Source organism: Erigeron canadensis, chromosome 8, assembly GCF_010389155.1.
Source record: "Erigeron canadensis isolate Cc75 chromosome 8, C_canadensis_v1, whole genome shotgun sequence".
Classification (NCBI taxonomy): domain Eukaryota; kingdom Viridiplantae; phylum Streptophyta; class Magnoliopsida; order Asterales; family Asteraceae; genus Erigeron; species Erigeron canadensis.
In genome coordinates this window covers 31554910-31571289 of record NC_057768.1, presented here as the reverse complement: position 1 = coordinate 31571289, position 16380 = coordinate 31554910, and the positions used below count along the sequence as shown (strand labels likewise).

The window sequence follows — 16380 nt, the reverse complement described above, 5'->3', positions numbered from 1 at the left end:
TGGAATGGAAGAATCAATCTCATGTATCTGCTCCGATTCAGTGCTTTTTTCAATTACAAAAGTACTTTCTCCCCGATCCTTCACATTTAGATCATCAAAACTCTTATCACAACTACGCTGGACCTCTCATTTGAAAAAAAAAAAGAAACGTCAAGCATCTGCTCCGATTTGGTGCTCTCTTCATTTATAAATTTTTTTTGTCCTTGACCCTTAACCTTTGGATCGTCAAAGCTTTCATCATTACTGTATTTCATGGTTTGAACCACCATCATCCACAATATAGTCCAACTTATCCTCTTAAGCAGCAACTATAATTGAATCACATTCACAATCATTATGACGGGAGATATCCACATACTTGAAAACATGGTCATTGTAACTCATCATCCTCATTGTCATTTTTTTTCACTTCCCACAACAAAAATCTCACCACGAGAATGATTGGTAGTACCGTTATAACTTTGGACGAAATTGTATCAGTAGGGCGATCCAATGTAGAGGAACATTGTGAACCACTTTTGCGTCATAAGAATGCTTAGACAATCTCAAAAGGCATATCCTCGCTGGAGAAGTGGCAATCATCATCATCTCTCACAACAAGCTTCCCATCGGGGAGTCTAACGATTGTAAAAGAAGATTTCACACGTTTATTCTTCTTGGGGGGAGGAGAGGACCCGAAAGAGACCCATTAGTTGAAGCAAGTCATTTATGTCTAAGTATCTTAGTTGATACGAATTTCTTATGAATCAAGACAACAAGGAGGACAAAACGAAGCAAACTCAAAAGATGGAGGAAGAAAGGTCTCGACGTAAGGAAGAGCATCATCGGCCGCTGCACCAATTCGAAGAAAGGAACATCATAAGTACCCCCCTTCGGCATGGGGTTGATCGTCTCCGTTGCGGACCTTCACTCCATGGCAATACGAGCAATACAAGCATCAATAACCGATCTTCCTAGTCCATTATAACAGTTGCACTTGAAATACAACCCTATTTCTCCAAGATGGTTTAAAGTGTTCGTTGTTTTCAATTGAATACCATTGGCCAACTCCTCCCAGCTTATAAAAGTTCCAAAACAACGGAATAGTGGCTGAATCACCGAGGGAACCACACACTACTTCAAAATTGATAACTTTCATCACACCAAGTGGAACAACTTGGATAATATGTAAATGAAATTTTTCATTAACGAAAAAGAAGAATTAAGTCAAAGGTATATGAGCAACGACCCACTCAAACGAACAAGTGTACACGCCCATCTTACTTCAAGGACATAGTAAGATAGTAACATCAACTGGACACGATAGGATGGTAAGACAGATCAATACCATACTTGCTGTAAAAGTTGCGAAGGGTGTCGCAGTGGATCCAGATGTGCGTTCGATCCAGCTGATGCATCCGATCCATCCGATGCAGCTGATCCCTCTGATACAGCAAACCCAACTGATCTAACCAATTCAATCGATCATGCCAATCCACTTGATCCAGTCGATCCAACTAATCCAGCTGATGCAACCAATCTAGCCGATGCATCATACCTAAGACGAACCCATGGACAAAAAATACATGTGAAACTTGTGTTTTGAAAAGGGTATAGTGGTGGTAAAAAGGAACGTAAAGTGTGATTGGAAAATTCCAAGAGTCTTGACCCTTGACGTCTCATCCAAAGGAAAAGGCAATGATCTCATACCAGTATATGGCAAATGTGAAGCAAAAACTAAATGTAGTAACTATGATAGGAAGGGAGCGGGATGAAGCAAATATCTAAAAAACGTAAATAATATCATTAATATATCTCCATAGTGATGTAGAATGGCATGGAGTAAGCATGAGAAGCATTTGAAAAATATTATTATTATTTCCATAGCAGTGTGGAGCGGGATGAAGCAAACATCCGAAGCACTCGGATGATATCATTAATGTATCTCGAAAGAAGTGCAAAGCGGGATGGAACAAACATCCGAAGCACTTGAGGGAAAGAACAAACAAAAAAATATATATAAGATTAGAGTTTAGTATCATGTGATAACCACATAATACTAAACTGGGGGACATGTTGGTATATAGACTAAACTGGTCCTCTAACATAGATAAACTCATCTTGGTAAGTAAGATGGACCAACAAACAAGATGAAGCAGCAAGATGAAGCAGAATGCAGAACGGACCAACACTTAAGATGGACCAGTGAGCATGATGAATCAACAAGTATGATGCACCAGCAAGTATGATGCACCAACAAGTATGACGGATCGACAAGTCAGATGGACCAGCAAGTATGATGAACCAATGATCAAAATGAACCAACGAGTAAGTTGAACCAATCCTCAAGAAACAGCTAAGAAGGGACTCACTATTGTCCAATAAATACAATGATGCATAAGACAAGGGAAAGTCTAATACGCGGGTGATGAAGCACTCCCAAAGCGAAGCATCCTATTACCCAAAGTGGGCACTATAAATAGGTGCCCTCAGATTATCATTCCAACATTACACACACCACACTTACTACTCTCTCCCCCTCTCTATCTAAACTATGATTATCTCTCTCATCGGAGGTTCAGTCCAAATGAACCGTGGTGTACCATTCCTCCTACATACGAGGTTTGTGAGTTACCAATAGGGAATCGCCACCCGAAGGAGGTCTCTCTTTCGGTCCTCTCATTGTTGTGTGTTGTTCCATCATATTCGGTTTATCTCTGATCCATCAAGCATCCGCCTTAGAAGTACCGGATTCTGGTCCGGTATGATCTAAACTATTGCATCATCCATTAGCACGTCTGGTCGAGTTGACTCGAGCCAACTGCATCATCCCAAGAAGGAGCAAAAATACCCTTCGACATAGTTAATTAGGATTCCAATTGGAAAAGAGGTTAGGTAATGTACGATAGGATGGGTGCAAGTGGGGCATAGAAAGGTTACTTGATCGTATCGTTCTTTTATTGTTGTATGTACGTACGGGCAACATGGAGCACACCAAATATATATGTCATTTCAGTTGATTGGATTTGACTACATTCATTTCATTTTTCCATTAATTCTATATGAGTTGAGTAGTGATAAATTTAGAGTGGTTTTATTGTATGATAGTAATACCTCAACAACTCATTTTGTAAGATTTAAGACTGTTAGACTGGTCTGTGAAAAGATTGAGAAACCAAACAAGATTTACCAAGAATTAATTGATACAGTAAAAATTATACAGTAATAAAAACTCATATTTTTCAAAACCGGATAGGGGTTTGTTAAGGTGTTTAGTTGCGCATTAAGTAAAGAAAATGGTTTGGCAAGTCTATGGTCAACTTATGTGACAAGAGTGAATGATATATTTTGGTGTTGAGGCATATCTGATATATATATCTTTTTACACCTTAATTCAACATAAAAGTTTGCATTCAAGGTGCAAAATAAAATGAACCATTATAAAAAATGCATTAAAACTATTTTTATATTTTTCTTTTTAGCATATAGACCAAGTTTCAGTCGGGCAATGTGAAAGACATGATCTTGCCCGTTCACCATGATCCCTACATATTAACGAAAGCCGTAATGAAGTAAGCAGCAAACTCTACATGGGATTCAACTAATCATTAGCAACCCAAAACGAACATCTTTGTTCAATTCATCGACATTTACAAACGAGCCGTATAACAATTTCACTAACTAAATACACATGTGCATTGCATTAAGGCCAAAAAACAAAGAATAAAATAGAAGAGAAACATGAGACTTTTCACATCCCATTCTTTACTTTCTGTTATCTTTACCTCTTTTGTGTTGATACATGGTATACAATCCTACAAAAAAAATACCTGAATACTAAATGAATACATCTACAACTTACGGTCCAGTCAAAGTTCGGGTTTTAATTTTAATTTTAAGCTTATTAGTTGTAACTTCGGGCCTCTTCGTCACATTATCTACTGGCTTGGGGACACTTGTCACTTGAACTACCGGCACCTCATCTTTGATAGCTACGGTTCTTTCTTGATGTTTTGCAGCTATTGAAGATGTGTCCATATGCTTTGCCACTTCCTTTTCCTTTCGCTTCTTTTCTTTCTTCAACCGTTTACGCTCCAAGTACTCTGGATCATCTTTATCTTTCTTTTTGCGTTTCTTTTCCTTATCCTTCTTTTTCTTGTCCTTCTTCTCTTTACTTCCTGAAACATGTTTTTCCGGATGCCTAACCAATGACACATTATCAATTCCATGATCACTGTTATGGGCACCTTGAGACCTCTCAAAAACAGCATTATTAGCTTCGTCGGCTTTACTGGTTACAGAAGAATGTTTCAACTTGATTTTCAGCACGTCTTTAACTTCATTAAGGGTATGAAGACTAATGAGCTTGTTATGATTCAGAATGTCCATATCATTAAATTGAACCTTGCTTGAATCGGCAGTACACTGAAGCTCTTTCAAAAGTGCTTTACCATCACCATCATCATGTTTAACACTGCCAATACTGGCAGTCACACGTGACCCAAGATCATGGCACGAGTTAACATCATCAAGGTTTTGATTACTGACATTTGTAGGTTCAGCAAAATTTCTGTGTGGTAGTGCATCCATGGACACAGAACTACTCGTTCCATGATCAATACCATTATGGGCACCTTGAGATCTCTCGAATACAGCATTATCAGCTTCTTCGGCTCTACTTGATGCAGAAGATTGCTTCACTTTAATTTTTAGAACAGTTTTTTTTCGTTCTTGACTATTTGAAACTGTATCTGGTTCTTTAAGAGTTGCTAAAGAATCAAGAATGACCACATCTGGTTCCTTAGGAGCTACTAAAGTGTCAAGAATGACCATATCTGGTTCTTTCGGAGCTGCTGAAGAATCAAGAATAACCATATCTGGTTCTTTATTAGCTACTGAAGAATCAAGAATGACCATATCTGGTTGTCTTTGTTCACGAGAGTCAGAATCATTGTCTTCTTTTGGTGCATCAGGTACACCCAAGGTCAACTCCTCTGACTGGATTCTTTCATTATCAGTAACAGAAACCATATTTGGCTCCACGTTTGGCCCGAGGACCAAACCATCATGCATAAGAGTATCAAAAGAAGGTTCTGAAGGTTTAGACTGGTTAACAATGTCAACAAAAAAGCTTCTAAGTTTATTGCAATACTCTGTGTGGCTTTTGACCATTGTTTCATCTCTCCGAACTCCACAAAGTGTTGGAGGTCTGGAACACATAAGTAATAAATCACTAAAAAGAGTATAGGTTACAACATTGACAAGTCAGGCAAGTTAGGTAACAGGTCCAGACAAATGATTCTTTAATCTGGGTCGAAACAGATCAGTATGGGCTAGATTGAGCCAAATGACAGTCAAATGTTTATATGTTATTTTATGAAAGGACAATTAAGTGTGTAAACATGACTAGGAAAGTTATATTACTTGATTATAATCCAAATGTTTTAAAACGAGCGAGTAAATTTAAGAGGTTATGTGCATTATTAAAACACTTTAGATAACTGCATTTGAGGCTGCATTAATCATAGATAAGAACCAATTAATTCCTTTGGGTATCTCAATTGAAATCCCGCTTTGGCCCATTTAAGTTTATACCTCACCCGACTGATCCATCAAAGATGAATACATATCCCTACTCGACCTGTACATGTAAATGGGTGGAAACTACCAAGCTATAAATAAATTAATCTTCAAGAAACTCTAACAATGTTATAAATCAGGATGGTATTACCTTCCTGCCAGTACTTGTAATATGCTGAACAAATAATGCCGAAGTGTAACATTATTAAATGCTGCTGGGCTCTCGAGCAGGCGAAGTAATGCCACGAGAGTTTCGCGCACCACACCATGGTCATCATCAGAATCACCACTTATTTGACATAATCGCATAGCATGCACCCCCAACTTCACTTGCCCTGTTAAATCAATTAAAATGCCACCTCATAAGCATAAGAATTTAACTTAAGAGGGTATTTGGTTTATATTTGGAATCACTGTGAACTTGGTTTTTCAGTGGGAGCGGAAGCGGTTTTGAAACTCACCACCGTTGGGTTTGAAAGTTAATTAGATTGACAGGTTTGATATGAGTTTTATAATTCCAAATCATTAAACCAAACACTTTCAATGGGATTGAAAGTAATTACTTCATTCCCATTCCCTAAGACCAAACACATCATTAACTTATTTCATTCCAAACCTCTGAATGAAGTTTCCTCCTCCAGATATTTAATAAACAAAATTAAGACTGCATCAATCCCTTTGCAATGATATTCAAGATCAAGTAGCGACCGGAAGGCTTCAATTCGCACTTGCCATTGTAACTTAGAAGAGCAGAAGGGTTTGATCAGATCAATTATGCAATCCTGAGAAAAAAATATCATATATAAATGAACAAAGTAGACTTGGAATGATGGTCTGGCTCGGTTGTGGGTAAAAGGAATAATTATTGGTATGAATCAGGCCCGAGGTGGAAAAACAACCTCTTGCCAAATAATTCGATACTTCCCAGAAATTATTAGTGCGTTGAGTTACTTAAAAATTTATAATATTATTATGACTAAAAAATATGTTTATAGTCATTAAGGAAATTTTATACATTAAAAAATAAACTTCAAGCAACTTTCATCTGAGTAAACCCATCTAAGTTTTTTATAAACTTAGCCTTTTGACTCATTAGAAGTAAAACATAAACTTATATATTAATAATTCAGTACAAGAAAAAAAAATTACCAAAGGAATGAATTCTGAAAGCTTTAAAGCAATTTGTGTCAATGTTCGGATACAGCTAACTGTCAGGATTCCATTGTAGCTTGGCATTAACCTGATAGAATTCACAAGGTTGAAATGGGTCAAAAATAAATGACACGTTAAGTTACTATAACCAAAATGAGAGTAATCGTGCACCTGTCAAACTGCAATAGCCGGTCAATGTGTTTCACAAGAGATGATAGAAAAGAAATGCTCTGCCAGTATTTTGATAAAAGCAACCATGAACAATAATAAAATAAATATGAAAACTTGAACCATCAAGCATGATAAGGCTCATATATGAATTCAAGAGATGCTCACAAACCTGTTGGCCAAATTCAAGTTCACCAACTGACTGGACTAAGGCAGCAAGCCAAAAAACATCAGAGTATCGATTTCCATTGTTTTCATTGTACTGCAAAATAAAACAACGGTCAGAAATGTAGCTGCAAATGGTGAAATCAGTGTATATTGGGAGAAGTGGAATACATCCACCTTTAAAAGTTGTAAAATGAACTCAACGGCTTCCCTAGGGCTCTTCTTATCTGCTGTTCTAACCAGAGCAACAGCATGTGGAATAGCCTGTGAAAACACCAAAAAGTACATAAAAATGCTCTTATTATATCCAACTTTACCTTTTTATAGCCTGGAAAACTCAATGAGTTCTTAAAAAGGTAAATCAAGCACATATAAAGTGACTTATAAGTATTGAAACCTAAAACCCAACATTAACCAGTTATTTTGTTGGATTCAAATGCTCATTTCTAACATAATAACATGTAATAAAAATACTATGTCTGTACAAAACAATTATAAATTTTAATTAACATCTTAGGAATTTTTATTAAGAATGTCTCTAACGCTCTAAGTATGGCCGGCATATTCACTATTTCACTCCAATACACCGAGATTCGGAGCAGCACTTTAAGAACACCTGCGTAAAGTGGTGGCTACCGTGTTGGTTGTTTGGGCGAATTGAATTTATGATTTGGCTGGGAATGAATGAAAATGAAAAAAATTAAAATAGTTGCAGGTAAGACATGTAGAAGACACTTGCAGTGAAAAAAGTGAAGGAGAATCACTTTTGCTTATTTAAATAATATATATTAAAAACAATTCTCAAATCAGCACCTAAGCTATTATTATATTAACAAAATTATAATATTAATTTGGGAAAGTTTATAATACTTACTATCTTGCATTAAATTTCTTGTTACTATAAACAAAATTTTAAATTTAAGTGTATTTCAATTTAATATAATGTGTTTCTTTTAAGTTAGTATAATGTCAATTTTGATTTTAATATATATGATGATGTGGCACCAATAAACTTAGATTTCAGTGTGGGTGGTTAATGGTAAAAGTGGTTTAGTGTGGTGAGTACGTGGCACCAATAAACTGAAGTTTCAATGTGGTGGGTTAAAGATAGTCTTCATGTAACTATGAAAGTCATGCTATTATCTTCAAATAGGGGATGGGGATAGCAACTCCTAAAGATCCAATAAAGATGAACAAAACATTTTACTGCAATATGTCCCCATTGGACATCATTAACAATGCAAATCCTACCTCATTACATTACCTCAAGTACAAAATACTCTGCAAAATCATGAAAGTTATTCGGCCTGAGAATGAAAAGTGAAGTATGTGAGCATACTACACCATGGTCTCATTCAATATCTATAAAAAGAAAGAACCCAAACACTTACTTTGGGAGTCCAATCTTGTCATCGTATCTACGACTTTTATAAAATTTAATTAGATGCAGTAAACCAGCCCAATCAGTTTCCTACACAAATAAATTGAACGATGGGCATCAATGACCAGTACAGTGATCTCGAGAGAAGTCAGAGAACAGTAAAATTCTAATGAATCAGCTTACAAAACTTTTTTTGGAAAAGCTGAAGTGACAAACATGTTCCATAAAAAATGATAGAAGGATGTTTTTACCTCGCATGCTGTGCTAGCCAAGGCAAAAGCCGCCTCAATACGAACCCTCCAAAATGCCTTTGACAAGGCAAATAGGTCACCATTAAATTCTCTATAATAAACTAAAAGCATGACTAAACAGGTATAAGAATATATGGTAGCAAGAGCGAGAGAGTACCTGAGAATCACAAAGAAGACTGCTTAAAGCATTGACGATAGAGAGAAGTCGAGGAAACAACTCTAGTGCTGAGATTGCTTGTGCTTGGGCAATAACATCCTTATCCCTCTCCAATTGATTTATCTGATAGTACATTTATATTTATCAATAGTTCGTTTAAAAAAGGAATGGGGGGGAAAGGGGGCAAGGGCATATCTATGATATAAATGTTTGTATCAGAACTTATCCTCATTTTTTTTCCAATAGAAAACAATTCGGTTACAATTTGGTAGTAAGTATAAAAAAGAGAGTTCTTTTGGAGTTCATGTAATCATCATTAACACAGTATTTAGAAACTCGAATCAACTAAGCATATATCAAATGGCCCAAAAACAATTTCAATACTTCATATAGAAAATTATAATTCAACAACTTGATTCATAACAAAATGATTTAGGAGGCCTTTTGCATTAAAATACATATTAAACTTTCCATCTTTACCGAACTTCGGTTGTTTTACCATTTGCCCCATTAAGACTAAACATACCCAGAATCAAACCTTTCAAAGATAGATGTTGCAAAATGGCAACCTTTAACCAGTTAGTACTCGTTAACGGACAATCAGATACGAGAACTTACCCACATCTGTACAGGTTGGTTAAAATGAATCTCAGCAAGATACTCCATTTCAGGGTCTGCCCTGAGCCATTGCAGGGGGGAGTCAATGCTGCTAATAAATCATCACATGAAACTAAGCACATAAAAAGTAATATATACCTTACTTAAACTAAATGCAATAATTACATACCTGGAACGCATATCTACAAACGTGATTGTGTCTACATTATCATCAGACCCGTCATGCTTCGACCCTTTCTTTGGCTTTTGGAATCGTTTAGCTGCAAGTTTTGAATGGCATTGTATTTCTAGCAGCTGCCATGTTTCTCCCGCCATTGGTAAAACGGGATGGTCATACATTCCATCAAGTTCATGAACCCGTATACTCATCACTCCAGGCCAGCCGACGTCTATTTCCCGCTTTACAAAATCCGGTTTAGCATTGGAAATTGAGGAATTTGAATCTGGTGTGGCTGTACATCCCCGCAGTGCTGCTAATTCGACTAGGTTTTTCCGTTTGTTATATGAAAATCCCATCCTTGAAATGACCAAATGAAGAGAACATATTAGATCATAAGCATAAAGGTGGTATATATAATAAAAAAACAGAGAAGCGTGCTTCCAGTTTATTAACTCATACTTCAGGACAGGGCAACCGCTAGAACCCACCCAACGAGAAAAAAACTCTCTAAGAAATGGACTCTCAAGATTTCCAACTTCATTAGCCAAGTGGCGAAACTGCATTTCAAAATTTCAGCTTGAGTAAGTGAACCTTTAACGATAAGACAGTAGGGGTAGCAAGATGACAAGTCAAAACGGGTTTAGACTGAAGCAGGTTATTTTTTTTAGTAAGGGTCTAAATGAAACGGACCTGTCCTAGTTGGATTGACCCGCAAATACTTTTGATCTATTTGAGTATTTATAAGTAGTTAAAGTGCTGATTATCATTACAAAACCAATATTATTGCAGTTATAACTTTAAAAACATAAGGCTTTTAGCTAGATTCTCTGATTTGGCTCGTTTAACCTATTGAGATATAACAAAACCAAACATCGACCTATTCATAATTAATATGCCAACTCTGATTTAGACACCTCAGCTAAAGTAAGGAATAGATCCAATTCCAGCATATCGCATATACATAATACCATGTACAAACAAAAATCTGCAGTATCTGTGATTTGATGTAGACATTGATTGCTGACAGCATAGTTAAGAAGAATCTAGAGATATAAATGTGTGTGTCAAGTAATTTGATACAAGACCATTAACTAGGCATTATCGCTACCTGACCTGAAAAAAGGTTATCCCTCATTGTATACCTATTACACGTTTAAGCAATTACTTTCATCAACTAGACAAGAACGAGTAGCAGAGAGTTTCATGATATACGCGATTACACACCTCTCTTGTGCTAAGAGTCCTCAAAGGGCGAGTTGCATCTTTAGGAGGTGCGACCAGATTCTTTAAAACCTGGAAAGTAGGGGGAAAAGCAACCAGAGAAATTTAATAAGCAAAATGAGAGAGAAAACTAGAAGTGGATGGTATCATGGCATCAAAGGCAATTCAGTGTATATACTTTTGATCACTATAATATCTTTACATTAATCAATGATGTTTAAATTTATCATCTTACTTTACAAAATGACTCAGGGCCCATCTGCTTTTCCAACATTTGCAGAACTGCCACCTGCAACGAGGAAGCAGCAATCAAGAGTAAGAATATATTCGAACAAAAAAAGAGGTTTTGGATGTAATCTACTAAAACTATACAAAAAAGAATAACAGAACACTAGCTTACAGATTTACAAGACCGGATTTTCCCATAAAAACCAATGCTCTGTGTTCCATACAGAGCCTTGGAAGCATCAGATGAACTCAAGGCAGTTGCAGCACTATCATCTGCTTTGCAGACAGCACAATTTGCCTTCATTCAAGATACAAAGTAAGCATCAAATTAACACATATAACATTCAAAGCCGCAACACTTCAGCAAGACGTTTCTGAATCATATATTCAAAATACAAAAAGCAATATAGATCTCAAAGCCAACAGAGAAGAAACCATGCCTTGTAACGCCTGTAGCGTGCTTCATTGTTTCCAAGAAATTGCTTAATGAATGAGTCTGTCAAGAACCCAGCGAGTCCCTCCAATAACCACTCTGGAAAAAGAAACTAGATGACAATTGCATATTTGCATTACTTCACGCTATGAATACACAAAAGCAGAAATGTGTTACCATCATTTGGTGTCTCTGCAGTGATATACACTCCAAACCATTGCCTTGCAAGACCATACGCAAGTTTTACTCTTGTATCTATCGTCTGCATAAATGATGATTAAAAAATGAAGATATACTTAAAAGTATATAACTAAACTATATTACTCGTTCAGCTATAAATAATTACTTGATTAATAATCTTCTTGTCAAAGAGGATTTGTGAGCTAAAGATATTCATTGATGCACCCAGGCTTAAAGAAGATACTGCCATTTCTGGATCAATAAAAACTTGTGTGTATGACCCAAATGGAAATTCGGAGGAAAGATAATGCTCATAATGGCTGTTACATAAGTGAACATAAAAACACAAAACATGAGACAAGAAAATTAAATTGAGTTAAATCTTATGCTACAAAGTTAGCAACAAGCAAACCTATATGCGGTATGGAGAAATCCCACAGTGTTTCCAAGCTTTTGTAAGTCAGCTGGTAAACACATGTGTGTTACAAGATTTTTATAACGATCAGGAACGATTTCAAATGAAGCAACAGCCAGAGATATCCACTGAGCCGCAACAGGTACACTCAATTTATAGACGTATGTTTTACGTGGAGGAACATCATTGGTCAAAACCTGCAGGAAGTAACAAAGGTATGACACACCAAATGGACAAAAAAGGTCAGTTACCTAATGTACTGCATGCATTCGTCTCTATTTTCTTGTGTTACACACACTGAATAGTTATATGTGTACGTATGTTACGTCTCTTTGAATTCTATATGATGAATCAATAATTCAATATCAGAAGTATTTTAAACAAGTGGCAATAATGATGATGAGTAATAATGTAGAATTCTTAGTCACGCTGATCACTAGATGTTGTCTAGTATTTGTTCTATGCGATCTAAAAAAATTTGTAATGGCAATTGGCATGTCTTCATATGGAAAATAGTCCCATGTTGTACTTACTATACTAAGGATACCAAGTAGAATAATGTATGTTCTTTTGGTATGCTTGTAAGCATTTCAATGGTTTCCATTTTTAGGTCATTGATCCTTTTTATAGCATAAGAAAATGTATATTACCCATGAAATTTCGGTATATTAAATACTAGTCCTAATACCCATACGATGTACGGAATGATTACAATTTAAAAGCAAAAAATCATTATACATACATAATAAGATATTAGAGAACATTAAACATGATAAAATTATGGTGTCAAAACTGTTGAAAATTTAAAACTTGCTTTTTTGTAACACAGCTCATCCTAAATCAATTAGTTTTTTATCTTATTGAAAATTTGGGAATATGTTGGATACGATATGTTTTTTAGAATTTCTATAAGACGTTCAGGTAACTAATAATTGAATATATTTGCAAGGCAATAAAATGCCAAGAAGAAAACATAAGTTACGTATAAATACAACTTATTATCGACATAAGATATATACCATATTATTATTATCATAACTTCCTACATATGGTAATATATAGAATTATTTTAGTTAAAGATACGTACTTACATAAAATTATATTTTAACTATTAATATTAGTATTTGATAATTCTAAGGAAACTCAAAATTAAAATTTAAAAGGGGCACATGTCGTTCAAAGAATAAGCCAAGTGTCCATCAAAAAGAGTTTCAATCCTGTTTTAATATATTGGTATATGTCTTGAACATGAACTGAAATATCCAAACAACAAATTAAGAACAACTAAAATCCACAACTTTCAAAAAGCGAATTACAACACAAGTCCATGTGCCAGCGTGCACACAAAATTATACATGGAGAAGAGGTAATAAGATATGGTCAACACGGATACCACAATAATATCCATGGACAGGTGAGAACAAAACCATTAGTCAATCGTGGTCCTTTTTATTACATCCGGCACATGACAATATCATAAGAGTCCTATTCAGATACAGGAGACTATAAAGATGTTTCATATTTCATTTAGAACAATCAGATAAACTACTTCACATGAACATGTAAGAGGAAAATACTGTTTGGTTACCATTGGTCTAGTTTTCTACATTGAACTACTTTTTCTCACCTGATACATCAAGGTGCCAGTGCTAGCGGCAACAAGGTTGCTAGCCACCGTGAACTCCAAGTCAAAGCTGAATTGTAGATAAACATCAAAGTCTAAAGAATATGGTAAAGCAATATGTGAAAGAATCAAATCAAAAACATTACTCTCTTACCAACAACGCTGTGAATTATCATCCATGCAAGGAAACCAACAACGAGCACGTCTTATCTGGTTATTTGTGTGCATAACATCTCTATCAATATGTATTCCTGTTTCTATCTTCTCCACCCAGTAGTCAATATGGATCATTTTCACATTCTGCAGCCAGCATAACCCACATGAGAACAAATTAATATAGATAAACAACAACATAATCTAAGACTATACAAATCATATACTGCAAAAGGATAAAAATGGTATGTCGATTTTTTTACACGTGTTCAAGTATATACATGACATGTATGCAACTGTAAAATTCTTAAGCTTATGGACACTAGTTACCAAGAATATGGCACTTGGAACTTTGGATGCTAGAACATTAAGCAAATTCTGGTACACAACTTTTAACATGGTACAATGTTTTTAACATCAAAATGTGATAACAAGTGGTAACATATACATATTAATATAGCAACCTAAAACCAAAAGCCCAAGGTTTCTTCATAATGAACAGAACCCAGGCATCATTTCTACACTTCTAATGCATTCCAACCCACATAACAAAATCAATTTGAATAACCTGCTTGGGTTCATTCGCTGTTTGTGTCCCATTTTCTTGCACCGTCTGATCTGGCAGCTCTGCCACTGGTTTCTGAATCTCATTCGAACACATTATCAACAAATTAGGCACCGGTTCTCTTTCAAGATTTGTAAAATAAACTAAACCCGCAGCATCAGCAGCAGAGTTAGCTGAAGAAAGAGAGCACCATCTGTCCCTATCCGTTTCGTGGTAGTGTGGGAATATTTCAAACCTTGCTGGCTCTCCATCCACCATGACATTCTCGATCATCAAATTATCAGCATGTAATCCTACAATACCATTCTCTGGTACAACTACTTCGAGCTCAGTATACCTGACCAAACATAAACACATAAAAATCATATATTACTAGATGAAATTCAACATTACACTTCTGAGAGCAAGTTTTGCTCCTGCTGAGTCACTTACATTACAATTTCAACCATTGTACATCTGGCAATCAAAAAACAAGATTTACAAAGGAATATACAGTCATTCAAATTTATTTAATGCAGCATATCACAGTTTTAAGCAGCTAGTCCTGCTCTCGCTACACCATATATTAATAGTCGTAACTTCCTATTCCAAAAAATTGCACATTTCATTGAAAATCTAAATGCCCTGACCATAAGATACCCCCTCAACATTTTTAACCTTGATAGTAGCTCTCTCTTCTTGGGGTAGACTCTAAAGTATAGAGTTCAATCCCTCACATAGGGTAGCTTAAAATTATTTGGCATGGTTGAGTAGAGTAAACTTGCTCTTCAAACAAAATATATACATAGAGGGAGATATCATATAATATATAATCCCTTGCGCAAACTCAACTACGACCTTCCTAGTGTTCAAACATCATATTCTGCCACACCAGTTCCAACATCCGATTGGTGATCAGTTCAAACATCGCTAAGTAAACATCTTAGAGGTAGCCAGGGGTTCATAATCGATCCCGTTAATACCTAGGTTAGGTCGTATACATCTAATTCAAACACTCTCCCTCCCGTAATACATCTCTCTGAGCTCCGGCAGAAAGACGCATACAAAAACACCGCTTTCCTATACTTTCCGCTCTCGAATTCAAGTTAAATAACTAACATTTAGCATTATATCACCAAATTAATTACTGTAACCTAATCCTAATTTCATCAGTTTTATAACCTATACTCTACAATAACTTCCGTACAGTTGAATATAATTAGGGCACAAAACCTATACATACATACACACGTATATATACAAATTATATGTATAAACACCTTTTTATATTTCAAAAAACTTAAAATGAATAAATAAATTCTAACCCGTATATACGACGCTTTTCTATATCGATTGAAAGGCAGAGCTTCTGATGTTTAACCACAGCTTCTGAATTATTATTGTTATTATTATCGCTTTTCTGTTCTTCGTTTTTCTGTTTTTTAGGTTTCGCCATTTTATTTTTACATATACAGTGTATGTATATGCATATATATATAGATGCAGAAAAACACACGAAGCGCTGGAAAATGGGGGAGATTTATAGAGAGAGAGAGTGGGGATTTTTGAATCGGATCGGGTTTGGGTTTGGGTTTTGAGTTTGAGCCCTAGATTTAATTGGTGAATTGTCACCGTTGATCTGATATTGTGTGTGATCGGACGGTGGAGATAGGGTGTATGATGCGAAAGTGGATGCAGTTGGGCTGGGCACGACCGCAATGTATCACGTAAGTGGGCTGATGTTTTGATTACCAAAATATTTGTAGCATGAGTAGAGCCTGGCCCATTAGTTTATTTTTAACCCATGTTTAAGGGAGTTGGGGCTGGGGGTGGTTCAAGTGTTCAACCACCGGACCGGAAAAATCGTACCTTTATTTTTCTATTTTTAGATTTTTGCCTTAAACTCTTGATTTTAATCTTTGGGATGACAAACCTTAGGATTTTTTTTCTTCTAAATATTTATAATGGCTC

General features: G+C 35.8%; 1 protein-coding gene across 3 annotated transcripts; it reads right to left on the bottom strand.

Annotated features, from left to right (window-relative positions):
* Positions 1 to 3703: 3703 nt before the first annotated feature.
* LOC122611074 (transcription initiation factor TFIID subunit 2) lies at positions 3704 to 15880 on the bottom strand. 3 transcript variants are annotated; one of them, XM_043784034.1, is made up of 25 exons: positions 15735 to 15880; positions 14434 to 14767; positions 13867 to 14012; positions 13716 to 13782; positions 12086 to 12285; positions 11840 to 11993; positions 11671 to 11755; positions 11501 to 11592; positions 11233 to 11358; positions 11068 to 11121; positions 10836 to 10904; positions 10071 to 10168; positions 9621 to 9968; positions 9452 to 9542; positions 8834 to 8956; positions 8677 to 8733; positions 8436 to 8515; positions 8309 to 8351; positions 7222 to 7308; positions 7052 to 7141; positions 6883 to 6941; positions 6709 to 6799; positions 6176 to 6341; positions 5711 to 5894; positions 3704 to 5188 (listed from the first exon to the last, which is right to left on the bottom strand). In XM_043784034.1, exons 1-25 carry the CDS (start codon positions 15863 to 15865, stop codon positions 3838 to 3840), a joined length of 4326 nt encoding a protein of 1441 aa, XP_043639969.1. In that variant the 5' UTR covers positions 15866 to 15880; the 3' UTR covers positions 3704 to 3837. The 3 variants fall into 3 exon arrangements, with proteins under 3 accessions (XP_043639969.1, XP_043639967.1, XP_043639968.1); XM_043784032.1 differs by having other exon boundaries at positions 9452 to 9539; positions 15735 to 15869; XM_043784033.1 differs by having other exon boundaries at positions 9452 to 9512; positions 15735 to 15869.
* Positions 15881 to 16380: the final 500 nt, after the last annotated feature.

Excerpts from the sequence above, each read along its gene's own strand:
- LOC122611074 (XM_043784034.1), bottom strand. The coding sequence starts at position 15,865 with ATGGCGAAACCTAAAAAACAGAAAAACGAAGAACAGAAAAGCGATAAT. Across the intron at positions 8,957-9,451 it reads ACCAACCTGTACAGATGTGG|ATAAATCAATTGGAGAGGGA; the intron begins GTAAGTTCTCGT and ends ATGTACTATCAG. Across the intron at positions 6,800-6,882 it reads CGGCTATTGCAGTTTGACAG|GTTAATGCCAAGCTACAATG; the intron begins GTGCACGATTAC and ends GAATTCTATCAG.